Raw genomic sequence first — 27,996 nt, 5'->3', positions numbered from 1 at the left:
GCCTGTCATAAATGTGTGAATTTCAAGAATTCCTGCTTTATGATCTCCTTTATTGAGGCAATAAAGCATTCTAAAGTAGACTTTTCATGTTCTTCAGTCACATTTAGTCTTGGTTGGTGGGAAATGTAACATTAATTAAAATTTTTAAAAATATTAAAAATGTAAGGCAACTGGATTATACTGTAATTCAGAATCTACTCCTATCTTTCTCTCTTATTTAGCAATCTCCCTTTCCCACTAGGATGCAAACCTTTTTTCCCAATTTAATCTAACTGGATGCCTCCTACCTTAAACAGAAAATGTTGTACTGTTTGAAATTCCGTAAAACTTAAGTCTTTAAATTTACAGAGCTTTGTCAGTCCAGTAGGGTTTTTGAAAAGGAGAAAATGGTAATAAAGTAATAAAGGACTATTCGTAAAATGGTATTTTAATTGGCTAATTCACTTCAAGATTGTCTAAGATATGTTTGAATTTGATTTCTCCAAGATGATTAATTCTTCCTTATTCTGTTCTGTTATCAATATTCTCAATGGTGTGTGGGAACATGGTGTCTTTGCAGTATAATATAATTTAATCTGCAAACTGAAACTCTAAAAATCTCTGTTAAAATAAAATAAAATGTGGAAAATATGGCAATAAGTTATATATCCAAGTGATGAAATTAGTGTTGGATTTCAAATCAGAACAGACTTGGATTTGAATCTTAGTTCTGTTTCTTATTAGCTGTGTGATTATAAGTAAGTTACTTGACCTATTCAAACCTTGGTTTATTCTTTTGCAAAATGAAGTGATTGATTTCGACTGAAATAGTGGATTTAGATTGATATAGCAGAAAAGACACTGAAGTTAGAGTAAATGCAAAGGTGGATTTCATTCATAGCCTTGTGATTATGGACAAATCACTTAATCACCTAATCAGCAATATTCATAGTGGAAGCTAGATGGTACAAAGGATAGTCCCAGGCTTAGAGTCAAGAAGACTTATCTTCATGAGTTCAAATCTGGTCTCAGACTCTTCCTAGTTATATGATCTTGGACAAGTCACTTAACCCTATTTGTCTCAGTTTCCTTATCTGTAAAATGAACTCGAGAAGGAAGTGGGAATCTATTTCAGTATCTTTGGCAAAAAAAATACCAAATGAGATCATAAAAAGTCAGCCACTATGAAACTGAACAAATGTTGAAAGCTGAATGCCACATAGGGACTGTTGTGGAACTGAAATGAGATGCTTAAAAAATTAGAATGTGCAGTATAAATGCCACTTATTGTATTTTGATGATGACTGATAGACATTTATAGATTTTTTAGGTCATAATATCTTATGAAAGATGATCTATGTAATTGTGAACCTTTTTATATTTGGAATGGGGCAAGGAAAGTTCAGACCCATAAATTCTTCAGTATGGACAGCTCCATAGTAGAAGTTACCTCTAATAATGCAGAGGTATCTTTAAACTCATCTTTAAATTAGATCCTTAGAGAATTCCCTGGAGTATTGAGAAGCAATCTACCCAGGGTCTCATAGCTAGTATGAATAAGATTTAGAATTTGAACCCAGTTTTTTCAGACTTCAAAGGTATTCCTTTACCTATTATAGTATACTGTCACAATTATGAGTATGATCTGTGATTGGGGACCTTCCCAGTACGAAAACTCCCTTTACCGATATAAATTGGAAATTTCTACAATTCATAACAGTTTTTTGAGAGCTGCAGAGGACGAGAGATTAAGTGTCAGTATTTGAACTCAAGGCTTTCTTAGTTCTAGACTGAAATGAGAAATGGAGAGTTTATTAAAATTTGTTGTTCAGTCATGCCCAATTCTTCATGACTCTATGGGGTTTTCTTGGCAAATTTATACTGGAGTGATTTGTCATTTTTTTTTCTACACTAGATTAAGATAAACAAAGAAGTTAAGTAACTAGCCCACAAAACTAGTGTCACAGTCTTGATTTGAACTCAACCATTAAAAATAGTTGATCTTATTTTCAATGGTTAATAGTACCTAGTAATTTGCCTTTAATAAAGAAAATTCATGTTTTGTGATATTTTTACTAAAAGTATTACATTTGTTACTAAAGAGAGCAACATAGTAAGAAGCTCCAGTCTTGTCTCCCATAATTTGTAAGAACTATTACTGTACTGTGATCATGTATGAAATTAAAATTGCTTCTCTTGCAACAGTCATTCAGAGTGTGTGATCATGAGGAAGTGCATGTATGTTTGCATTTTAGGTACCTGGGAGACGGCACTGAAGACCAAAGAGATGGCTCTAGCTGCTAATGAGAGCAGCATGAACACTTTCAATGACATTGTGGATTTCAGTCACAAGCTGCTTAACACTTCATCTGTATTGTCCAGGGTTAATGAAACATTGAGAAAAACCAATCAGCTTCTAAGTGACTCATCACAGGCTAGTAAGTTTTGCTTCACTTTAGGAAAACCTTTGTTCAAATGCAAAATTTTGCTGTTGCCAAGCATAAAAATCACAGTTCTGTCTGCAATCCAAAAAGAGTCTGTATAATGAAACAAAGAATGCATCGACTGCAAACTTTTAAAAAATAAACTTTCTTTAGTTCTTTGTGGTCTATGTGAATTTTTCACACATGTATTAAAGGCTGTTGAGAGAGAGAGTTACTCAGAATTTTGTCTAGTGAATTCCAGTAATGAGCAATTAATTTCTCTCCACTCCTTTCTTTTCTTTTGTAGCTGTGTTGGTTGAAAGGAAAGTAAAAGAAGTGAAAACACAAGCCAATCTTTTATTTGATCGTTTGAAGCCTTTGAAAATGCTTGAGGAGAACTTGAACAGAAATCTGTCTGAAATTAAAGAGTTGATCAGTCAGGCCCGAAAGCAGGCAGCATCTGTAAGTACAAAAATACAGAAACAGCTTTCAGCTATAGAGAATTCCTTGTGCCCTTTTCATTTGAAGGATATTTCAAGACTTTCAGCTTTTATGCCTCTGAATTTGCTTTTGTGCTCTAGGTTATAAAAGTCTCATAATATACAAAAGTCTTATATTGCAGGCTCATTCCTGCTTTTTTTTTGTTTTTTTTTTTAAGTTCATTCAATAACCTGTTAATGTGAGTCTGAAGATTAGTATGATTTATCAACTTCATTATTTCACATTTCACAACTATTATGTAGCTTTATTCCTGTCTTTAGCTTGTTTATAATATTCCACGTAGGCAGATAGGTGGCACAGAGGATAGAGTGCTGGCCTTGAGTCACTAAGGCTCATCTTCCCATGATGAAATCTGGCCTCAGACACTTATCAGCTATATGATCCTGATCAAGTCACTTAATCTTGTTTACCTCAGTTTCCTCAACTGTAAAATGAGAAAGAATTGGCAAACCACTCTAGTATCTTCCCCCCAAAAAACTCTAGATAAAGTCATAGAGAGTCAGACATGAGTGATAATAATCAATAAAGGTTGCATTCTGAAACATTTTAAAAACACATAATGGCACAAATGAAGGTCATTCACAGATATGTCTTGTTCCTCCCACAATTACATCTATGAATGAGAATAACTTTATCCTCATTGGTATACTAGCTCATTGGAAAAAAAGTGCAACACTTGATGTTTGGCTACATAGTTACAAAAGAAATTAATTGTTAAGAACTATTGTTCTTTGGCACTGATATTTAAATGAGATGGTGGTATTTCTGAAGATCCGCTATTGTCAGGCATTTTCACTGAATAATTTAAGTGACTTGCCTAGGATCATACAGTCAGGATATATTAGACAAAACAGGATTTGATCTTGGATAAAAGGCCAGTTTTCTACCCACTGTATTATGTTGCCTCTGATAATTACTCTGTGATTTACACTGTAATTATTTTTTTTTCATCTTGGCATTTAACATTCTTTACAATCTAATAAAATAATTGTCTGGATGCCCTGATCTTAAATGCTTAAACACTCAATAAAAATAATTGCATTTCCTATATAAGTATTTTAATATCCAAGTATGTAATTCCCATTTTCAAACTTGCTTACATTTAAAAAAATACAACCTGTTTATATACTTTGTGAAAGTCATACTATGATTTAATAGTCAGGAGAGGAAACTTATTTGCCCATGACGTCTAGTGAAAATAAATTATTAAGTCACATTTCTTCTTTTTAACTTCTGGCTATTTGAGAGCATTTGGTGTTAAATAGCTGAAATATATTTGCCCTTTAATTTTTTTTTCAGATTAAAGTGGCTGTATCTGCAGATCGAGATTGTATCCGTGCCTACCAACCTCAGATATCCTCTACCAACTACAACACCTTACTGTTAAATGTTAAAACCAGTGAACCTGATAACCTCCTGTTCTATCTGGGTAGCAGTGCCAGCGTAAGCAATCAGAGCTATGGAATACACATTAAGAATTGATTTGTGATCTTATTTTTCTGTAGAGTCAACTCATTTTTTTTGTAGGTAACAGAAATAGAGGATTGGTAAGATTAGCAAGAATACAAAGCTTCTATGGAAATGTCATTTTACTAGAATAATGGCATTAGCCAAAAAGTATCATTACAGCCTTCTGGGGAAAAATATGCCACTTTTGAATGGGCAGTTAATTTCTACCTTACCCTACAGTCATATTAAGGGAATTCTTGCCACCTCTGAAATTTTTTGAAGGGATGAAGCTTTTATTATGCTCTTGAAAAAGTATATATCATCTTTTTTGTGTATCATATTGGATCACAGTGAAGTGTAGCTTCAGGAACTAACTTTAAAAATATGTCTCTGGCCCATGTTCATATTTTTTACTATTTTTTTTGTTCCTATAATACAGAGTCAGATTCAGTGGAGGTTTCCTAGATTTAAAAGGAAGGAAAGGAATCCATGAAAAGCCATTTTCAGATTGCAAGTAACCTTAAGGAAACAAAAATTTTCAGAGAGAGAGACAGAGAGAGAGAGAGAGAGAGAGAGAGAGAGAGAGAGAGAGAGAGAGAGAGAGTAGAAGAGGGATAAAGGAAGGTGGATTTCCAAGGTAAAGAGCTACTATGGCTATTAGTGAAGTGGGCATGTGAATACTAAGAAAGATAATTGTGTATGTGGTTTCAAAATATGAAATAATTAAAGAACACTTGCTCTGAAATGGAAGTGCTTGAACAAAACATATCATTATACAAAACTCACTCATTTTCAATGTCTTTTCTACCCCATCTCTCCACCCTTAGTCTGACTTTCTTGCTGTTGAGATGCGGCATGGCAAGGTAGCCTTCCTTTGGGATGTAGGCTCTGGGTCTGCAAGATTGGAATTTTCAGACTTCCCAATAAATAATGATAAATGGCACCGAATATATGTAACCAGGTAATGGAGAGCTTTCAAAGTAATTATTCTAAAATGGGCTTCAAAGCTTTTCCTTTCAAATTTGTCAGTAGAAAAGAATATATGTTGCTGAATTATTTTTCTCTATGATATGTGATAGCAAGGATTTTTTAATATCAAAGAATACATTATTTCAGTTATCTTTAGAATTTTGGATTGTTGAGGTATCCAGATTGCTAAACCAGAAAATAAAGAAAGTGAAATGCAATCTGCCTTATTTACTAAGAACAACTTTCTGTCTTCAAAAAAATTTTATAGACCAAACCTATCTTTCAAAGTCCAGCTCATGTTCTACTTCTTTTTTGGAGTCTTCTCTAATGCCTTAGGCCCATGGTAATAATAATAAGCTAACATTTAGAAAGTTCTTAGCATGTGTCAGATACTATGCTAAGTACTTTACAATTATTATTCTATTTGATCCCCAGTGTAATCCTTGGTGATAGGTGCTATTATTTACCCTCATTATCCCTTAAATGAACAAAATTAGATAAACAAGTTAAATGACTTGCTCAGCTAGTAAGTTTCTGAAGCTGGATATGAATTCAGGTTTTCCTGACAATCTTTTTATTCTCATCATTCATAGAGTATGTATGTAATGTCTATGATGCATCCTTTGTCACTTAATGACATATTATTATGTATTATCATTTATTTGTTTCCTTTTTATGTCTTGTTGAATTCTCTTCCCACATCCCACATAGATTATAAGAACTTTGAAGGGGAGGACACTGGGTTTTCCACAGAACCTTGAATAGTTCTATGACCCAAGTGGATATTTATTATTTCTTGAGTTGAATTCAACTAAACTTCATGAAGTGTTTATTATGTAATTGTTTGTGATTATTAGATTTGGAAACACCGGCTCATTGAGTATAAAGGAAATGAGCTCTACCCAGAAGCCATTAACCAAAACTGCTAAATCTCCCGGGATAGCTAATGTGCTAGATGTAAACGAGTCAACATTAATGTTTGTTGGAGGACTTGGAGGACAAATAAAGGTAAAATTTTATAAACTCTATATAACATGCTGACATTGCCTACAAATGAATTATTTCCCAAATAAATAAGAATCTCTTGTCTTTCTTGCCCAATTTGGATATGTAAGCAAAGGTAAGAAATAAATTGTTTGATGGTCTTCATTTGGAGTAGGAGCCCATGACATATTTTGCTAGTTGGGGCAAAAAATTTATGGTTTTAGAATTTCATCTTTTCATACCGATTTCTTCTTCCTCAGCTGATGTTTGGGGCTTGAATCAAAACTATCCAGGAGTATGTTTGAATTTATTAGGGAGTATTTATTAAGCACCTACTATATTCCAGATACTGTATTAAGAAGTACTTTACAAAGAGTGTCTCACTTGATCTTCCTAACTACGAGGGAGTTATTATGATTTCCATTTTGCAAATGAGGAAATAAAGGCATACTTTTTCATGGAAATGATTAGTAAATGTTTGAGGCTGACTTTGATCTCAGGGCTTCCTGACTCCACACCTCACGCTATTCAAAATTTAAACATTTCTCACCAAAAAACTTGAAGGCTGATATAATTCATGCTCTGATGTGATCATTCTAATTCCCATCCACACTGACATAAAAGGTGACTCCTTCTTCTTCCCTAAGAATTTGGGGGGATTTTTCCATTGGTTCTATTATTTTCTTTTGTATTTCCATTCTTCAACTCATGAGCCTCTACTAGAGTGTTCCCTGACATGATTAGAAGTTGATATCAATTCATCATCTAGAATTAATTAGATATTAGAAAAAAAGATATTGAACTGTTTGTACAAAACGCCCCTCACAAAAATCGATGACAAATTCCATTACCTATGGTACATACAAGAGAAAAAGTATGCCCAAGGCTAGAACACATATAGCAAAGGACCCCCAATTCTGAAAATCTTTTTGCTGGAGTTTTCAAGAGATTTCTCTTAGGTAAATTTTCTGCTGGGGTCTTTGTGAGGCCTTAAATCCACATTTTCTCTCCTTGGCTCCTAATGCAGATGCTATCAATGCTGCCAGGATACCAGTGGAAAGCTGGGAAGTGCAATCTCCTCTGACAAAGGGAAGGAGAGGAGGAGACTAAGACTAAGGTTAAGGACAAGATCCAGGACTCTGATTTACTTCCACTCCCTTTCTCAGGATTGCAACAGAATCTTCAGTGGATTAGACAGAATGTTCTCTCCTTTGTGCTTTCAGATATTCAGCTTTTTGGGTTCTAAAGTAACTCCCTTGAATTATACAGATTTCTTCACTCAAACAGAATAGATGTCTTTAAGCCCCTAGTGAGATGTGATGTTATAGTCCTCTTCTAGAAAGAAGGACAAACAACAAGAAGAAGAGATACCTGGATTTATTCATACCCAAAGAACAATTAAGTTGTTTTCTTACCTAATAAAAGTAGCTAACTAGGATTTTGCATCTTATCAGTTACTTTAAATAGGCTGGGGTAATTATGTGGCCAGTGGTATCAAGTGAAAACAGGAGCCACAAAACTGTACATTGAGATTGATGCTGCCTACATAGTAATTGAATCCTAAAATGTAATATTATCTATGTTTTTTGTATTTTTAAACTCTAAGTTATGTATTTATCATTTCTATTTTAATCTGGTTCTCATGGCACTTGGAGTGTTATGGATCTAAGCTGACCTTTTTTGTAATCTTTGCATAGAATTTTTAAAGAAAATATAGCAATTGGAGAGCATAGGTTAAATAAGTCACATTTTTCCTCTTCTGGCTATTTATGTTTTTTGTAGCTCTTCTAAATTTAGAGGCACTGAGTTTGAGACTCATTGGAGATACTGATTCATTACCTGGAGAAATTGATGGTATTTAATGTTGTTTTGCTTCACCAAAATATTGTTTCTTTTTTATCTGATTTAGAAGTCACCTGCTGTGAAAGTTACTCATTTTAAAGGATGCATGGGAGAGGCATCTTTGAATGGAAAATCTATTGGTCTTTGGAACTATATTGAAAGGGAAGGCAAATGCAATGGCTGTTTTGGAAGGTAACATTTTCCCTCTTTAATATGTACAATTTTGTCATTTTAGTATTTAATAACACGTGATTGGTTGATTGATTGATTTATGTTGATTTGGGCCTGAAATTTCAGTGGTGTATATTTCTTCCAATATGGAACTCTCTTCTAGGTTGTGGATAGACAATTTGTCTCAAACTGATGATCTTTTAGAGATATTGAATTTAAGTAGCTTTTCTATTGTCTATGTCTAAATTGTGGCTGTTTACTTAATTAAACTTCTCTTTCTCTTTTCCATCAAAAGCAATCTTATTCCCTTTAACCATACAGGGCATATTTCCTAAAATTTACCACCATGGTAAAATGTCTTCAACCATTAAAGAAATATGATCCATAGAATTTCACCCATTTAATGAGTTTCATTTCTATAAAACCTAATGGAACTCAATGTGAATGTGTGCTCTAGTTCAGAGACATAATAATTAATTAGAAAAAAGTCACTGAGTAACCAATATTGCATCTTGAAACTTCCTCTTTTGTCTTTTTTTTATGAACATTATTTACTTTTCAATTCACTATTATGGTTGCATTTGTATTATGTAATTTATAATTTAGAGTTTATTTAGTTCAGGCTTTTTATGTGGTCACTCCTTCCCAATTACTGTTTAAAATTGGAATACTGAATGTACTTGTAGATAATATAATTTTTTCTTGCCATGAGATTGTGTTTATAGTTAACTCCTCAAAGTATCAGTATTATTTCTTAATTAAATTCAACCAATATTAACTAAGAACCCATCATACACAGAGGTCTAAACCAGGTCCTGAAGAAGATGAAGAGTTAAGCCCTTTTTGATCTCTTAATCACTTACTCATGTTCTAGCTTCATTTTCCTCTCTTAATTTTGACTCTATTATTAGCCATTTCAACAAAGCATTAGTTTCTATCCTTAACCCTCTGCTCTCTTTATCCTTCATTACTCCTTCCCTTCTAAATCTGCTTGATCCAACACTAGAGTATAATGAAAAGACTACCAGATTCAGTCAGAGGACTTTATTTCAAATGCCAGTTCTATTATTTAATAATTGGGCAAGAAACTTATATTTTCTGAGCCTTTATTTTTTTATTTGTAAAATGAGAGGTTTGGACTAGATGAAATTTAAGGTCTCTTCCAAATCTAAATCCTATGTCTTATGAAGCCTGTTTTACTTTCTTTCACTCTCTGCCTTCTTCCCTTCTACTTGGGTCACTGAATACCCTGCTCAAGGAGGTTAAAAAATTTTATAGAGTTTACTCACTCAGCTGCTATCTCTTTCTAACTTTTGATTCCTACCCTGTGCCTACAAACCTGCTTATTTTTTTCAACCTCTCCCCATTTTAAAACAAAAACAAATTAAGCAAAACATTGAACCTTCCCACCTTTGGAAATATAATCCACTCCCCTGATTCAAGTTTTCACTTTCATGTAAGTTGGAGCTGGATATTAAGATTTGGGAATCACCTACTTGAAGGTGATAACTTGAATCAGGGGAGTGGATTATATTCCCAAATTGTTTTGTTTTTATTTATCAAGAGATTAGGATGCTAAAGGGCTGAGAGAGTAAGTCAGACCCAGGTGTTCTTTTCACAAGAATATTTTCTCCTTAGTTCTTTGCTATTGTGGGGATGGTTGCAAAGGAGGGCTAATTATTATAATTCCACAGATTCATTTAAGAGGTGTCTGGAAGGAAGTAAAGGACTGTTGTATGTGGTGTTAGGGTGGATGGATCCAATCCTGCATGCTGTGACTAACAATAAATTTGGAAAGGCAATGAGTGAGATAGTGAGTATACTGAGTATATATTTGGGATATATATATATTGTTCTGAAAGAGATAGGCAGGTGTGATGCTCAGCATCAGGGTGTGACATGAGATCAGAGTGAAGGGTGAATATGGAGACTAAGATCATTGCTGTACAGTGTGTATGTGGATGTATACAGGAGTACATGAGGGTTACAGGACTGTGGCTTGGTTGCCATTACTTCCCATTATGAAATATCAAAGAACAGATTGAAGAAGAAACAGTTGAGAATCCTGAGTAGTTTGAGATCCTTGTACCTTTTGAAAGAGAATGTGTGATCTGAGACAGGCTGGGCATCTTAACACTATCATTTGTACCTTTAGCTGCTAGCCTACAAAAAGTCTTCTCTATGTATTGTCTCTACTTCTTCACCCATTCAGTCATCAACTCTTTATAATTTGTCCTCACCATTTTATTGAAGCCCTGTCGGGGGCCAAGACCTAGTTGCAGGGAACCTAAACAGAGACTGCCTCTTCCAGCTTCCCCGAGCCCAACGGGGCTTCAGACGTCTCCGGCCCTCCTCGTGGATATGGGAGGAGGGAGGCTCTCAACAGAGAGCCGAGGTGGATAGAATGCAATGATATTTATTGATGTTACAAGTCAGCGGTGTCTCCCGCAAACCATCCCGTGTCCATTCCTTTTATAGTCGTTTTCCTTCCACCTGTCAGGGCAGAGACTCCTCCCCAATCCCTCCCTGAAGGAGGAGCCCATCCTTTCTGTGCCTCCCCCGCCACTGGCCAGGTTCCACCACTTCAGCGTGGTAATCAAGGAATCCTGGGTTAGGGTGGGTCCTGGCACAAAGGAGTCCTCAACTCACTTCAGGAGGTTCAGGTCCAGAGCCCCCACAAAGCCCCATTCACCAAGATCTCTTAATAACTTCTTAATTGTAAAATTCATTGTTTTTTTCAACCTTCATCCTTCTTGAACTATCTGCTGCATATTTTTTCCTGCATTTTTCTCCCCTTCTATAACATCCTTCTTTTCCATTTCTTCTCCTATCTTTCTAACCCCCTTCTCAATCTTGTTTGCTGATTCATCATCCTTCCCTTATTCCCTTTCAGGCTCTTTCCTCCCTTTTCTTCAGTTCTCCTTCTACTTTCTCACTCTTGGGATTATAACCCACTCCTCTGATTCTAATTATCACCTTTATACAAGAGATCCCCAAATCTTAATATCCATATCCAACATCCAATGTCATATCATTAGCTATCTATTAATCACCCTGGGTATCCTACTGGCTATTTAAACTCAATATGTTCAAAAGTGAAACTTATTTTTCCTTTAAAGTTTAGTATTACTGTTCATTATACCAATAATCTCCCAGATTTCTCCCTTAACTTTAGGTACATCTCAGAATCTTTCTTATCCTTCATTCCCCCTATCTAATCTGTTCCTAAGTATTCTTGATTCTGCCCCCATCATATGTTTTATATTTGTCTAACAGTGTGCTGTTAAATGTGTAACAACTAGCTGGTGGGGGAGAGGGAAGGAGGAAGACTATACACAACACAGTTAAATTTAATCAGTGTTATTAACTTTTCCTTCAATACTTTCTTAAGTCTCTTTAATCAACAAGACAATGAATCAAAACCTCATTTGTAGTATTTGTTGATTTTGGAGGTATCAATACTACATTTAAAATTTAACAATTAACTCTGTAGTCCTTTCAAACTGGCTTTAGCATACTCTTGCATCTCTATCTCTTCATCCAAATTAAATTACTATATAATTATAGAATCATAGATGTAGACTTTTAGGAACCTCAAAACCCATGTTTTTACAGATGAGAAAACAGAGGCTTAGCTTTATTAGTGATTTGTCTTTGTTTATATAACAGTTAAGTATGAGAGCCAAGATTTGAACCCAAGTCTTTCATTATATTCTGTTACACTATGCTGCCCTCCAAGTCCCATTTCAGTTGCCATCTTCTTCATGAAACCTTCCTAGCTCCTTTCAAGAGAAAGTGGTCGAGTTCTTCAAGAATATTTGGTTTGCATTTCTTCTTTGCTCTTAATTCATTCCAACTTTTCTCATACTATTTGTGTATGTGTCAGCTCTTCCTTATTCAAAAATAAGCTTCTTGATGATAAAGATGGTGTCATTTTTCTACATTTGTCTCCCTGATAGTTCGTGTTCTTAGGGGTTTCATAAGTGCTTTTATAATTGAATTTTGTCGAATTGTCATAATCTTTGCTTTCAATAAACTTAAGAGCTGAATAGAGGGATGCATGAAGAGATTATAATAATATGCCATTTTTAGTGTAAGTTGTTTTCAGTTGTGTCATTCTTTGTGACTCCATTTGTTTTTTTTTTTTTTTTTTTTGTTATTGTTGTTGTTTTTTGCAAAGCTAATGGAATGGTTTGCCATTTCCTTCTTTAGTATGCAGTACTATGTGATAAGACCACAAAAGAAGCATAAAATTAAGTTCTTGGGAAGGTCCAGAGGGGAAAATTGTACTGATAAGGGCATTTTTTGAAGGCTTCTTGGAGGAAATGGCATTGAACTTTAAAAGATGGATGGTAATTTTATTAGGAGGGAAAAAATATGAAGAGCACTGTGAGCAAAAACGTGGAGATGGGAAAACAGAATGTGTTTGGGAGAAAGAGTAGTTATTTTTGACTGGAGTGTTCAGTGGATAGGAGAATGATGTAAAATAAAATAACTATTTTCTATCTCTTAGATCTGCAGTGATCTTGGCCATCACTCTTACTCTTACTTGGGAAGTCATGATGACATTAGATTTTGGAGGTTCCAAGTGCCACAGCTGAATTCTAATTAGTAGACAGTAGGGAGAAAATTTTTGAATAATTACATGGCTAGAGAGTTCATATAATTTTTGAAAAGATGAGTATAATAACCTAAAACCTGCTAATTGATTGTAATAATCATAATCTAATGGGGCCAGATTTGGTTGTAATTTCTTACTAAAAGAAATAGTATAACTATCTACTTCTAAGATATTTCTAAAATTGGAAAACATTTAGAATGACTTCCTTTACTAGGAAAGTCCATGTTTGTTTGTTTGTTTGTTTCTCTCTTAATCTTTTGTTTTCTAGGAAGTTGATTGAGATTACCTATCACTTGCATTTGGGAATGCAAATTTCAAAGTTAGGAATCTATACACTTTACCAAATCCCAGTATCCCTGGCTTCATAGGACAGCATAGTACAGTGGAAAGTGAATAAGTCCAGAGTTTGAGAATCTGGGTTCAAATCTTGTCTCTGGGCACTTAGTATCCATGTGACAGTAAATTACTTAATCTCCCTTGGCCTTGGTTCTTTCGTCTGTAAAATGCTAGAGTGGGACTGAATCACTTTGAAAGTTTTCTTCTATTTTTAAATCTATGATTTTGTGTTCCTCCAATTAAGCAGATCAGATACACCTCGATAAAGCAAACTGAAAACTTTTCATACAATTGAGCTGTTATAAGACTTTTCTGACTATTTATTTCTGTTATTTTAATATTGTGGAAATTTAAAGCCCACTTCAGTTTATACTGTTAAATTCATGGAGCATTTTTCATCTAAATCTGATATTTATAATTGACTTAGGTTTTATTAGGCAAAAAGTTAGAATCAAGGTGTCATTGTTACAAGGCAATTGACTTCATGTTACAACAGATCTTTTTATCCCCTAGTTCCCAGGTGATTTGGTATTGATTTGGATCAATACATGGTTTTGATTGTTTTTTTTTTTCCTTTTACACTGCAATCTAAATACAACCATGTGTTTTACATCTCCTGCCATTCATCAATACATTGATCTCTCATTTGGCTTCTATTATTGTTTTGTTGTTTTAAGGCTTTTAAAGTCAGGGCTAAACATTTTTCTAATTTTCTCCCTTGTCTAAGTAAATGAACACTCAGTTCAAATCAGTAGGCATTAACAAAGTGCCTATTGGATGCAAGAAATTGGACATACAAAAGTGGAGCTGTTTAAAAGTTTGTTCTACTGAAAGAACAGTGCAGACTTTTCTGCCTGTTGTTTTATTAATGTAGGTGCTATTAAAGAATCAGATCTTGAGTCTAATTGACTTAATTCAGTCTAATTTACTTCAGGAGGCATTTATTCTGTGCCTTTTATCTACAAGATTCTATATGTATGGTACAATAACAAAAACCAAAAAATTAGTCCCTGCCCTCAAGGAACTTACATTTTATTGAGAGAGAACATGTGTATAGACAGATAAATGCAAACTTTTATAAAGAATAATATAATGCAGTTTCAAGAGGTAGAAACTTCTCATGATAGGGAGATAGCTGTATTCTGCCTTGAAGGAAGAGATTCTAAGAAACAGAGAATCTGTTCCAATATCTACAAAAACAGTGAAATGTAATATTGAGAACAGTGTGTTCTGATCTGTCCTCAGATACTTATTGGCCATATGACACTGGGAAAGTCACTTAACTCTTTTTGCTTCAGTGTTCTTATCTATAAAATGAATTGGAGCAGGAAGTGGCAAACTACTCCAATATCTTTACCAAGAAAACCCCAAATGGGACCATGGATATTCAAGTACAACTGAAATGAATGAACAATGAAAATTCATAAAGACTTTCTACTAGCTCATGGAAGAATCACTGTCAGAGCAGTTAGTACCCAGTCATCCTGATGAAGTGAAGCTTTACTAAAGTATGATTATATGTTTTTGTGTCTTAACCACCTGCAAGTAACAATGGTAGAACAGTGTCATCTCACATTTGTATCTCCTTTAGTACCTAGCATTACTTTGTCCAGTAAACACTTAAGAAAGGTTCTGATTTTGAATTAATTCGAATTAATTAAATTTGAATTCTGTCAGTCTGTTTAAGGGTAGGGGTTTTAACCTGGGTTTCATGGATAGATTTCAAAGTATCCATATACTTGGATAGGAAAAAATACTAATTTATTTTTGTTAATCTCAAATAAAAATTTCCTTCCATTATGAATTTTTTAATCAGAGAAAAGTATTCATAGACTTTAACAGGTTATTAAAGGGGTCTTTAGATTTTTTTTTAAAGTTTATATCCCTGCTGTAGGTAATTTTAGCTGTTTTTTCAAAGTTAGTTTTTTAACATTTTGAAAGCTATAGTTGGTTGGTTCTTGTCCTTCATTCTTAAAGAGAACAAAAATGGCATCACTATATAGGGGGAAAGAAACAGCGTGCTGCCTGATGGTGACTGATCAGGCCAATATGAGCTTGGAATGCTGCACCTTGGGTTGGCTATAAATAATCCATATGAGTATGTGAAATAGAAATGTCACTGAATATATAGTACTGAGCTTATCAAGGGTAGCAATAGATGGGATAAGACATAACAGAAGTGTACCAACCATGTATTTTGCTGCAAGTTTATGTAGACAAAAGACACAAGTCATTCTCTCATGAGCAAAATTTATAGAAGTTAAATGAATGTAGAAAGACATTAGCCTTCACTGAGATCATTAGACATATATCTAGGACATCTTTTAAAGTATCCTTGAGTATCCATTATGAAGTTGAAGAAGAAAAAAGGCTTTGGCAACTAGAAAAGCTCATTCTCACCCAGACTAAAATAATAGAGGATTAAGGATTAAGGGACCAAACAAGAGTGAAGACATTAACTAATTAATAGAACCAGAACTTTTTCTTTTCAAGAAAATTAAGCCTATTTATTACCAGGATCCAGGACCTGTCTGCTTGTGTAATGATGGAGTAATTCATTCCCAAGGCATTGGCATTGAGGCCTGCACATTGGCAGCCAGCCCGTATATATTCTAGCTGAAATACACTGAAAGGAAGCAGATGAAATAGCATCAGGACCATCTTAAGGATGAGCTAGGATTCTGGGAATTGGGAGAGGATATTGGTCTTAGGCTGAAATAACAAATTCCAGACAAAGCCTGCAGTAGGATACAAGGAAAAGTCAGAATATAAGGTTTAGTGCTCTAGTTATGATGTGATTGCCCTGAGCAAATAGAAGTTGATCATGTATACATATATACATATATATACATATATATATATGTATGTATGTATGTATGTATTCTACTAGATTCTCATTTCTTCATGATGCTTCCACAAATCTTTAAAAAACAACCATAAACCTAAATAATCTGGCAATATTTCATAGGATTATAGATCTAGAGTTAGAAAGGACCAAACTCATTTGACAGAGGAGGAAAGTAAAACAGAAGTTGCTTAGGATCAATCAATCAATCAATAAACATTTATTAAGCACACACTATGTGCTAGGCACTGTGCTAAGTGCTGGGGATATAAAAGAGGCAAACAGTAGTCCCTGACCTTTGGGAACTTACAATATAACGAGGGAGACAATATACAAACAAAAACAGGAAGCAAGCTACATGTAGAATAAATAGGAAATACTTTGAAAAGGGAAAGCACTGAAATTAAGACAATTAGGGAAGGTTTCCTGTTGGAAGTGGGATTTTTAGTTGGGACTTAAAGGAAACCAGAAAGGTCAATAATCATAGCAGAGAAGGGGGCACACAGTCTCTGTTTGGATTTGAATTCAGGCCTTTGACATTCAGGCCTACTTGCTCATTATTATGCCCTAGTGTTTCTGTTTTAAATGTCAGTGTTGTTCAGTGTGAATACTCAAAAAATGTAACTTTAAATTGAAAAAAACAAATTGGTTCCATATGAAATATAGGACATAAATACAGCCTCAAGTTCAAAGCATTTCAGTAAATAATTTAAATGTATATTCCAGATAGCTTTTAAAAAATTATGTGAGTACTTGTTTGTCTAACAATTAGAATGTAACAATTAGAATACCTTTGTCTTGCCCTGCCCCTTCTGCAACTTCTTTTTATTGAAGAAATCAAATTGGTTGAAATGAACACTGATATTCCCTTATAGTCTAAGAAATAGGGCTGTTTGAGATACACAGTATATAGTAAAGGATGGCAGGTGTGAAGGTAAGAACACTGAAGATCATGAAAAAGCATGGGAGTGAGATGTAGGTAAATCTCTGAGATTTAACTGCCAGTTTACAGACCGTTGGTTTTTTTTTTATGTGTGTTTGTGCAATTTGCGTTGGTGCAGAGAATTTCCAAATATTTGAAATCACTTGACATAAATGACTTTAACACAATGCAAAAATTTTCTAACATCTATCACTTGTAGATAATTTCTAGTTACTTTAAAAAGCACATTTTTATTCAAACTAGTGTTTTGCTGTTGGATTACTTAAAACCAGCAGAGGGCAGTAGATGATAATACTAAAAGATGAAAAATAGTATAAAGGGGGGAAAAGGTATTCAATAGTGATCCAGTTTTTAGGTACAAAGAATCACAATAGTTATTTATCCATTTGAGAAGTTTTCTTTTAGTTGAACTCTGAATAGATCAACTTCCTTCTCATTCCCACATTTTCTCGAATCTGAAACAGTGTAAGTGAAACAAACATTTGGCTTGATTTCTCCATTCATGCCAGACATTAAAATCCTATTATTTGAATTCATTATCAATTGATGAACATAATAGATATACCAAAATCTATATTGGAAAAATAGAAACACAATTAATGTTTTTAAATGAGAAAAAAAAAGTCAAAATGACAAACTCATATTGTATTTTATCTATTTTATCCATTCTTTTATTTTATAGTTCACAGAATGAAGATTCCTCATTTTATTTTGATGGTAGTGGATATTCAGTTGTGGAAAAAACACTCCGGTCTACTGTCACTCAAATAATAATGCTTTTCAGTACTTTTTCACCTAATGGTCTTCTCCTCTACCTTGCTTCTAATGGCACAGTAAGAACTCTTTGTATAATAATTTGTGTGTTTTTAGATTATTATATAGATACATGGGTTTTTAATGACTATTTTTTCATGCATTTTGTATCCACTTATTTCATTTTCTTGTTGTTGTTGTTGTTAGGCATTAAAGAGTTAAATGAATTGCCTAGGGTCAATATAGCTAGTAGTGTCTGAGGTCATTTTTAACCTCAAGTTCCCATAATGCCAAAGCAGGTATTTTATCCATTGCACTATCTACCCTGTGTAATTTTTTTTTTTAATGAATGTTTTTGTCTTTTGTGAATCCCTTGCCATTGGAACTTAAAATTCCAGTTTCTTCTTTAACCCATCTCACCTCATCAAAAGAGTTTGCAAGCTCAATACAAGTAAATAGTTTAACATGGAAACCAAAAAATCCAATGCATTATATAGTTGCATTAATAGAATCTACAGATATAAAGATACTGTATGGTTCAGGCCTAGGCAATACATTTTAGGAAGAATATTTAAAAACTGTAAGAGGTCCCCTTGGACTTGAGGGTGAAGCAAGACAAATAGCAAGATAAGGGAACTTAAATCTATACCAGGAAAGTATTGATTTATAGGAACTTCGGATTTTTTAAGTAAAATGCTAGGAATTCAAGTTTTTAAAGACTGCCATACTAGGATTATATTTATTTTGTTTTGCTCTAGAGAGCAAAAGTAGGAGACTGAGTATAATATGCTAAGAACGGATGTCAGCCCAGGGAAAGGAAAAACTGTAATAATTAAAGCTATCTAAAGGGGAATAGATTTTCTTGGAAAACAATGAGTTCCTCATAATTGAAAGTTTTCAAGAGGATTCTGCATGACCAATTTTGGGGTACATCTTCAATTAAATTTTTATTAGATGACCTTCTGAAGGCTTTAGCAAGTCTGAGATTTTATGATTTTATGGAAATTTTTTGTACTGAAAATATATCTCTCAAGTCTCAAGTAAAGACTAACTTTACAATTGTCTATGGGAGTATTCTGTAGAATCCATTAAGAGGATGCCAACAGTAAAATCCTTCCATAAGGTCATAACTTTCAATAAACTTGAATTTTGTTCCTGTTGAATTTTTATAAGATTCTATATGAGCACTCTCTGGTGATGGTGGTCAAACCATCAAGTAACATGGTGTATGGTTATTTGATTATGTCTAATCTTCTCAGATTTTTCCTTTGAATATCTGTTACTATAAATGAAAAATCTCATTGTAAAAATGTACCAGTAGATGACTTTGTTTTTGTTTTTTCTTCAACAGAGAGATTTCCTCTCTATTGAGCTGGTTGATGGCAAAGTTAAACTAACTGTTGACCTGGGTTCAGGACCTCTTGCTCTTATTACAGACAGACGTTATAATAATGGAACCTGGTACAAGATTGCATTCCAACGTAACAAAAAGCAAGGTAAGAAATATTATGAACATAGTAGAATGAATGTAGTTGTAACAGAAGACTATGCTTCCTGGAAAATAATTCTTTTGTTTTGAATGTTTCTGAACAGTATGGTAATGAAATAACAGTGACATTAAAATGGTGCTTTAAAAGGGAACACTATCTTTTGTTCATTGAAAATAGTATATTTTCCACCTTTAAGAGTTGAAAGGAAATCAGCAATCAACTGTATAGTGTTTTTTATTTACTAAGTATATAAGGAAATAGCATGGGGCAGGGAGAAAAGTGCCAGAAGTTTTTGGCTAAAGAACTTGAGTTTAAATTCTGAATCTGCTACTTAATATATGTGTGTTTCCTTGGGGAAAATCTCTTAATCTTTCTGGATCTCATCCAAAATATGAGGATAAAAAGATTTCTAAAGTTTCTTCTTCTTCTGAAGTTTAAATTTGTAATCCTGTTTTATGTTCCTAAAATTTTTGAATGAACATTAAGTATATACATTATATCTAACTTTCTTTTAGAACAATACAGAGATACATTCACTAAATACATACACTAAATTTTGTTCTGTAATATCAGGTAGGTTTATTAACTTATAATCTTATCAAAGTTCATGTCAAAGAATTTTTTTAAGATTTTATACTTTGAGACTTGATAGTTCTCTTCTTAGATGAGGAATAAAGATATAATTTTTAAGATAACAATGTTAGTTTAGAAAGCTATCATGATTGTTTTACCTGTCCATCTCTGTGTGCCTTTTTAGGACTTCTAGCAGTTTTTGATGCATATAATACCACTTCTAAAGAAACAAAGCAAGGTGAATCTCCTGGAGGGTCATCTGACCTAAATCGCTTGAATAAAGATCCAATTTATGTTGGTGGATTGCCCAGAACAAGAGTTGTAAGGTATCATATTAGAAAAGAGAATTTGTTTTCTGCTATTGATTACCTGACTTTATCCAGCAAACCAGTTTGTTAGTGGAGAAATTGGTGGCTAAAATAGAATTGATCATAATTAGAGTTCATATTTTTGTAAGTGGAACCATAATTCTCTTAGTGTCTCCATATATTCATCACCATATTATTAACTTTGACTCTTCCCTTTCTATTATTTTCCAAACACAATTAGCTTCCAAATCCAGTTATACATTCCCAGTATCTCTCATATTTGTCACTTTTTTTTCCTCTTCCCCTTCCAACCCTACTCTTCCAGTAATAAAGGCTTGATTTTTATTAGATCCTTCATGAATCTTTCACATCTACTGTTTTTCCAATATAGTATACATGCTATTACTATCTTTTCTTCTGTATACAAAGATATGGTCATGTTTTTTCTCTACTCTCAATCCTTCAGTAACCCCAAGTAAAGATTTACCCTGTAAGGAGGTTTAAGTCAAAATGGACTGATTTCTGTACCCTGAACCTGTTCTAAGCTTCCTCATTTTGGGGGATTTTTCTTCATTCTTTTCCTTATATATGAAATACTGTAGCATCTCTTTATTTGACCAACTCAAATTCTACTTTGTCACAAAGCATTACCTAATCTTTTTTCTTCCCCCAACTCCTGATGCAACTCCCTTGGGAGCTCACATAGCACTTATTAAATATCTTTATAATATACATATCATATATTGTTATTATAGTTATCTGTATATGAGTTTGCTCTCCTCATGAGATAGTAGCTCCATCAGGACAAAGACCATGCCTTAATTATACTTCCTATAGCATCATAAGTACTCAATAAATGCCTTTTGAGTTACTTAATTTATTCGATTATTATGGACCCAGTATTTTTAATAAACTGAAACTTGAAGTTTTCAAGAGATATTGGTGTTTAATCTCTCTTTGGTTATCAGATTCATATTTCTTAAACTGGAAGATAACAATGAAATCCCTTCATGGGGTTTATTATGTTGGTCTGTGGGAATGCCATTGATTTTATATCTCACAATGTAGATCTTGTAAAAGAATTACAACTTTTGACTTAAAGAACTAGAACATGAATATGAATAGGCAGTGAAAGTATTCTATTAAGGCATAAAGTACACACACACAATATATATATACAGAGAGAGAGAGAGAGAGAGAGAGAGAGAGAGAGAGACAGAGAGAGACAGAGGAGAGAAGAAAGAGAGAGAGAGTGATAAATGAAATTAATTGTAATCTAGTTAAATTCAATTAAGCAAGATTCTGTTACATACCTCCTGTGCCTGGCACTGTGCTGCTTCTGGGGATGGAAAGACAAAACAGCTCTTGCCCTCAGAGAACTTTTATTCTGTCATGTTTGGGTCTTTGGGCATACATGGAAGTCTGTGATACTCAAAATTATTGTAATGAAGTTTCCATAAGACAGATTTGGGTTTTTACAATAAGAATCATTTTTAATAGATGGTAAAAATTTTAACAATGGTAAAATAATTGGGATTATTAGAGTTTTATGGAGATCAAAAAAACATTAGTTATCTATATAACTAACTACATTGAGTCTCAATTTTTTAGTTCCTGGAAAAATATTTTTGTTTATTTAAGGGTGTAATAAATTGAAATTCATCTTACCTGTGTGTTCATTCCTGGATAAGTTGTTTTTATTACACTGGGAAGTAGCTTTTCCATATTAGATCTGTTTTTATTTTTCCTTTCAAAAAAATTTGAAATTGAACCAAATAATTCCTTTTTTTTTGTTGTTTTCTTCTTTTCTCTCCAGGAAAGGACTTACTAGCAGATCATATGTAGGCTGTATTAAAAGCCTGGAAATATCCAGATCTACATTTGACTTACTCAGAAATTCCTATGGAGTGAGAAAAGGGTGTTTACTGGAGGTATGAAACACTTTATTAAGATTATATTCCTGTAATTCAATTATTGATTTATGCAAGGGAGAAATGTACTATCTATGCTGGGACAAGATAAAACTAAATACCTGTTTTGGAATCAGAAGAATTGATTTTGTTTGGGAGGATTTTTTTCCTTACATTTGGGACAAAGCTAATTTTTTATGACAATGAAAATCTTGACTTTTTTGTATTCATTGTAGGTGAGCAACCCTCAGGATATTCAGCCTGAATTCTTGTGACTCTTTTCTTTTAAAAATATCTTTCTTTTTTATTATGAATTTTAATAAACATCTAAAAATAAGAACATTTCAATATATCTAGAAAAATGGAATTATATGTGAAATTGAATTTCTCTTGTTTTTTCCTACTAAATAATTTAAATAGTTCTAATACTGTTTGTTATTTCTCCTGCTGAATTCATTCTTCTCTTTTTTATTTTTTAATGATTTATTGACACTAAAATTTTTTTCTTCTTTTTCGAGTACCAGTGTCACAACTCTACCACTTCCATCTCTCCTTCCCTTTACTTCCATCCCCTAAAAAAGAAAGAAAATCTTTCTTTTTATCAAATAAATATAGCCATTTAAATAAATTCATATACTGGCTATGTCTTTTTGACTTTTAAGAATTCTGGTTTGAGATCTCCATGTAGATTACCCACCCCTCTCATCCATGAGAGGAAACACTTTGGGGTGTTTCATTATCATTATTATTAATTGTCATTACAACTAGAATTTATATACTACCTATTATACTATAATATGGTACTATACTAAGTGTTTTACAAATATCCTGAGAAATAAGTACTATTATTATCCTCATTTTACAGATGAGCAAACTGAGGCAAACAATGATTGTCTTGTTTGTGGTCTTACAGCTAGTAAGTTTCAGAGGCTAGTTTTGAACTCAGGTCTTACTGATTCCAGACCCCAGTGGTACTTTATATACTTTACTACTCAGTATTAATAAACTTCTGAAGCACTTAAAAGAACTATATACATATATATGAACTATAATTAGTAAATTGTTCTCTTTTATAAAACAGCCTATTCGAAGTATTAGCATCTTTAATGATGGGTACATTGAATTACCACCAAAGCCACTCTCAATGGACTCTGAGTTAATGGCAACATTTGCCACTAAGAACAGTAGCGGCATTATTCTGGCTGGTTTTAGCAAGGGAAAGGATAAGAGAAGTCGCCGACAGGCCCATGTGGTAAGTTATCTTAAATACTATCAAGCTGGATTCAATTCAATTCTGTTTAAGAAGCATCTCTTAAGTGTTTGCTAAGTGGAAGGTACAAAGGACAAAATAAAGTTGTCTTTTATCTCAAAAGATTGTATTAAGGGTCAGGAAAAAAAGTACAAGATGCATACAAATATTTACATATTTATAATTTTGGTCAGGGTAGAGCAACTCAGAAGATCAAGAAAAGTAGCACCTGGACTGAGCCTTAACAGTTGTTACAAATAATTGTAAGAAGGGAAGGTATTTCAGACATGAGTGCAGAGGCAGGAGAGAGAATATTCTGTAAAGGGAACAGTAAGTAGGTTGGGTCATCTGAGAAGTAGAATGCATGAAAGGGGTCAAGTAATGTGCCAGGATTCTGAAAAAGTAGACTAGAATCAGATCATTCCATACCTTTGGAGCCCTTTTCAGGGCTGCTCATCCGTTTTTGGTATCTTCCTGGCACTCAACTCTCATTGGTGACTCCAAGAAGCTGTAACCTGCTCAGTGGACATATCCTGGTAAATCATCTCAGCAGACAGGCTCACTCCACGGTAAGGGTACCTGACAGGCTGAAACCCATTGATGAGTTGAGGTAGGAAGAAGAGTATTTACCCCAAGTATATGAAAACTTCCTCCAGTGGAATGGGTAGAGGAGAACAATTTGCTCCGCAGCCATGAAGGTGGAATACTTAGCACTTGATCAGACATCCAAAATGCCAAGATCATCTACTGCATTTTGGGCCATCACCAATCACCTTGACTTTTGTCTTGCCATTGAACTCTCAGGATTCTGGAAGAGAATAAGATTAATGACTTTGGGCATCTTTGCCTCACTTAAATCCAAATATCACTCTGTGATGTCATTGGTCTTCTTTGGAAATTAAATACAAACAACAGATTTTATTATCCAAGAAGCAATAGGTAACCATTGAAGCCTCTTCAGAAGGTCAGTGACATGGTCATACCTGTGCTTTACAAAGAATAAATAATTGTGACATATATGATTAAAATGGCGAACAGAAAACATGGGGACCAATTAAGAAACTATTACAATAGTATGGATGAAAGGTTATGGGTGTCTGAACTAGCATGGTAGCCATGTGTGAATGCAAGGGATGTGTAGAGTCAAGTTGATAATTGGATGTGAAGGTTAAAGGATAATGAAGAACTGGTTCACTTGGTTGACAATCTGAAAGTGGGTAACTGAAAGGATAATGATTCCCTTAAAAGAAACAGAGAAGATTAAAGACCTTTGGAAAAACTAAGAGATTCCAGATTACTTTAAAATATAAAAATGTAATGTATTATTCCTTTTTGTTTCTGTCATAATTTGCATTAATTCAGAAATAAGCTTTTGCATATAGCAATTGTTTCTTTACATTGCATGATACATCTTAACTTAAACAACTGAAAATAAAAAAAAGTAAAAAATGGTTTGATCATTGACCCCCTTTTTCCCCATACTGCTTTCTTCCTTTATTTTATGACTCTTAATATTAATTTGTAATGTTAAAATGTCAAGCATTGAAGTTCATTAGGTTTTATTAGAGGTTTTTGAATATAATATCCATTGTCCTCATCTGTCACACTGGGCCTGAAAGACTCAGGGAAAAAAGTGTACATTTGATAACTTAAATTTCTCCTTGCTATTTTTACTATTTTTTATGGTAAGTTAAACTTTTGAGTTAAATTTTACAAAATCAAACTTGTGTGGAGTTGTAGTATAATCACTAAGCACATTAATGTTTTAGAAAGAGGAAAATATACTAAGAAGTAAACTATATTAGACTGATGGACAGGAAAGTGTCTTCTTAACAGAACTACTGATTGATCCTCAAGTACTCCAAGAAAATCAGGCCCATTGATTATAGCAAAAATTAAGATAATTACTATGATTTGCTTTAGAGAAACAATTGCCCTATAAGCAAGTAGGAAGAAGCCACATCCAAAATGGAAAGGCTACAGGGGAAGCATTATAGTTTAGGAGAAAGCTATAGTATGTGAATGGGACTTGTCCACCCCAGCTAAGATCTTACTCAGTAAAGATCATCAACTTGGCTACCCCAAAAGTCAATAGAAACACAATCAAAAAGGCTATTGAACTGATCAAAAACCTCAATTGGCTGATCCATTTCATTCATACCTGAGATCCTAATGGAAATTACTGTCTCCTGGTCTTCCTTTCCAGGTGTATGTTTCAGTTTGTACTTAGAATAGATGTGTTAAGGTGTTCTTTTCTGAGCATGTACTTTTTGGCAAAGTACTTGGCACATAGTAGGTATTATTCCCTTCCTCCTTATTCTGGCCCACTGAAACAGATTTCTAGAGAGGAGCAACAAAGTTCCATGTTTTACAAATACTTTTTTTTCTTTAGTTAATGAAAATACCAAGAATTTTCCTTAATCATTTGACAACTTGTAGAAATATCTTTATACTATCTTTTGAAATTGCCTTCTTAAAGCTCAATTCATTTTAAAATTTGAATGTTTTTATTCTAATTGGAAAGTTAGCATATGCTACTTTTTTGTTTATCAAATGAAACATGTAAAACATTTTATATACCTTTATTATAAGAATACTGACTTATTTTCTTGGGGAAAAAAAGCTTGAAAAATAAGGAATTAGATAACAAAAGTGAATATTAAGGATTAAAATGAGAAAACCAATGTTCTATGGAAAACCTCTATTAATGTGAAATCTTCACAGCCTTTCTTCTCCATCGCACTGATTGAGGGTCATCTTGAAGTACATATTAATCCTGGAGATGGAATGAGCACTCGAAAAGCTACTCTCCATTCGACCACAGGAACATACAGTGATGGACAGGAACATTCCATTGTCTTGATTAGGAATAAAAGGTACTAAATATACATATATAAGGAAAACACACATACACAGACACATTTATGTAATAACCATATCTTTTTAGATATGACTTAATTATAATGATTCTTGCATTGAAATCATTTTTAATTGTTTTCATAGATGAAAGTTTCCAGAGAATTTACTATCTCATGATATGTTGAAGTCTCAAATTCTAGAGCACACTTTGCTTTACAAGTGTGACTACATTATAATAAGCTTCTTTTGGTATTATACTAGTCAACTGAAATGTCAGTAAACTCCTTCTGAGTGAAACTTATGTCTGATGAATTGTTTCTATATTTAATTGCTTCCTGCCACAAGATAGAATTATATCAAAGTGCTAGGATTTTTGTATATAGTGCAATAGAGAGTTGTTAAAAAGTACTAGGAAGTCTAGAACAATCAATTTTCATTATCTAGTCCCTATATACATTTATATGTATTTACCTGTTTAAAGGATAAAGAGTAAGAAAATATAAAATTCTTTGTTTTTAATACTTAAACATTTCACTCATACCTGAAATATTTTAATTGACAAAGTTCAGTTGTGAAAACTCATCATATAATCCTCTAAAATAAATCATATTATCATTTCATTAATATATTGGTAGTGATTTATATACAGTTTAATAAATTTGTTTTTTAATAACCTAATGGGATAGGTCAATTCTTTGTTATTGCTTTGTTCATTTACAAACAAATTTGTTTGCTTTTTTTTTTTACAAACAAATTTTTGCTTTTTTTCTTTGAATTTTCAGAGTCATCACAGTACAAGTAGATGAAGCTAATCATACAGAAATGAGATTTGGGCCACTAGCAGAAAACAAAATCATAAATGTATCTAACCTGTACATAGGTGGAATCCCAGAAGGTGAAGGCATTTCTGTTTTCAGAATGAGAAAATCTTTTCATGGCTGTATAAAAAACTTGATCTTCAATATGGAGTAAGTCTAATATAATCTAATTAGATATAACACTATTATGGCCTGAATCAGACCTGGCTTAAATTACATGAATCTATATAATAATGTTATAATACATCCCAATTACATTGTAAAAAGATTAAACTAATCAGAGTAATCATATTGGTTATGTTATTGTTATAGTTTTTATTTTTAAAAAAAATTGTGAAATAACCCAGTATTACAAATTATTCTTTCTGTATTTTTTGTGGTATCTTAATTTAATTTCTGGAATCCTTTCTGTTGCCTAGGCTTTTGGATTTCACCAATGCACTTAGCTACGAGCAAGTGGACATGGATAGTTGCCTGCTTTCAGAAAAGCCTCGACCAACAGTTATCCATGGAGAGGATGTTGAGCTTCAGCCAGAGGCGCATCCCTTATCAAGTCCTGTAAGCACAGTTATACATAATCAGTCCTAATTGTTACAACCATAAGTCATGATTGTTCTGACAAATTAACAAATATTGGTACAAGAGCACACTGATGTTTTTAAGATAAAAATTAAATGTCATAACAGTTAATATAGGAGAAGTCTTTTTTTTAAAGTATTAGATTCATGTAACCTAATTCATTTTTGTAGTTAATATTTCTCCTTGCAGACAGCTACGTCACTCAGTGGACAGAGTGCTAAATCTGAAATCAGGAAGGTCTGAGTTCAAATCAGGTCTCAGACACTCACTAGCTGTGAGACTAGACAAGTCACTCTCCGCTAACCTGGAGAAAGAAATGGGAAATCACTCCAGTATCTTTGCCAGGATATTGATATGGTATTGATGTGGTATGGTCTGTGAGGGTCACAAAGAG

General features: G+C 33.5%; 1 protein-coding gene across 1 annotated transcript in view; it reads left to right on the top strand.

Annotated features, from left to right (window-relative positions):
* LAMA1 (laminin subunit alpha 1) overlaps positions 1 to 27,996 on the top strand; it is a 183,702-nt gene that overhangs the window by 132,152 nt on the left and 23,554 nt on the right. Inside the window, exons 43-56 of the mRNA XM_051970426.1 lie at positions 2,235 to 2,417; positions 2,710 to 2,864; positions 4,203 to 4,346; positions 5,180 to 5,313; positions 6,179 to 6,329; positions 8,215 to 8,339; positions 17,746 to 17,896; positions 19,168 to 19,312; positions 20,064 to 20,205; positions 22,004 to 22,118; positions 23,179 to 23,349; positions 26,071 to 26,222; positions 26,988 to 27,173; positions 27,443 to 27,581. Of these exons, the coding sequence (XP_051826386.1) occupies positions 2,235 to 2,417; positions 2,710 to 2,864; positions 4,203 to 4,346; positions 5,180 to 5,313; positions 6,179 to 6,329; positions 8,215 to 8,339; positions 17,746 to 17,896; positions 19,168 to 19,312; positions 20,064 to 20,205; positions 22,004 to 22,118; positions 23,179 to 23,349; positions 26,071 to 26,222; positions 26,988 to 27,173; positions 27,443 to 27,581 (2,093 nt within the window). The remainder of the gene's footprint in view (positions 1 to 2,234; positions 2,418 to 2,709; positions 2,865 to 4,202; positions 4,347 to 5,179; positions 5,314 to 6,178; positions 6,330 to 8,214; positions 8,340 to 17,745; positions 17,897 to 19,167; positions 19,313 to 20,063; positions 20,206 to 22,003; positions 22,119 to 23,178; positions 23,350 to 26,070; positions 26,223 to 26,987; positions 27,174 to 27,442; positions 27,582 to 27,996) is intronic.

The sequence above is a fragment of the Antechinus flavipes genome, chromosome 1, assembly GCF_016432865.1.
Source record: "Antechinus flavipes isolate AdamAnt ecotype Samford, QLD, Australia chromosome 1, AdamAnt_v2, whole genome shotgun sequence".
Lineage (NCBI taxonomy): Eukaryota > Metazoa > Chordata > Mammalia > Dasyuromorphia > Dasyuridae > Antechinus > Antechinus flavipes.
The sequence above is the reverse complement of the archived record's forward strand: the minus strand, read 5'-3'. Positions and strand labels throughout refer to the sequence as shown.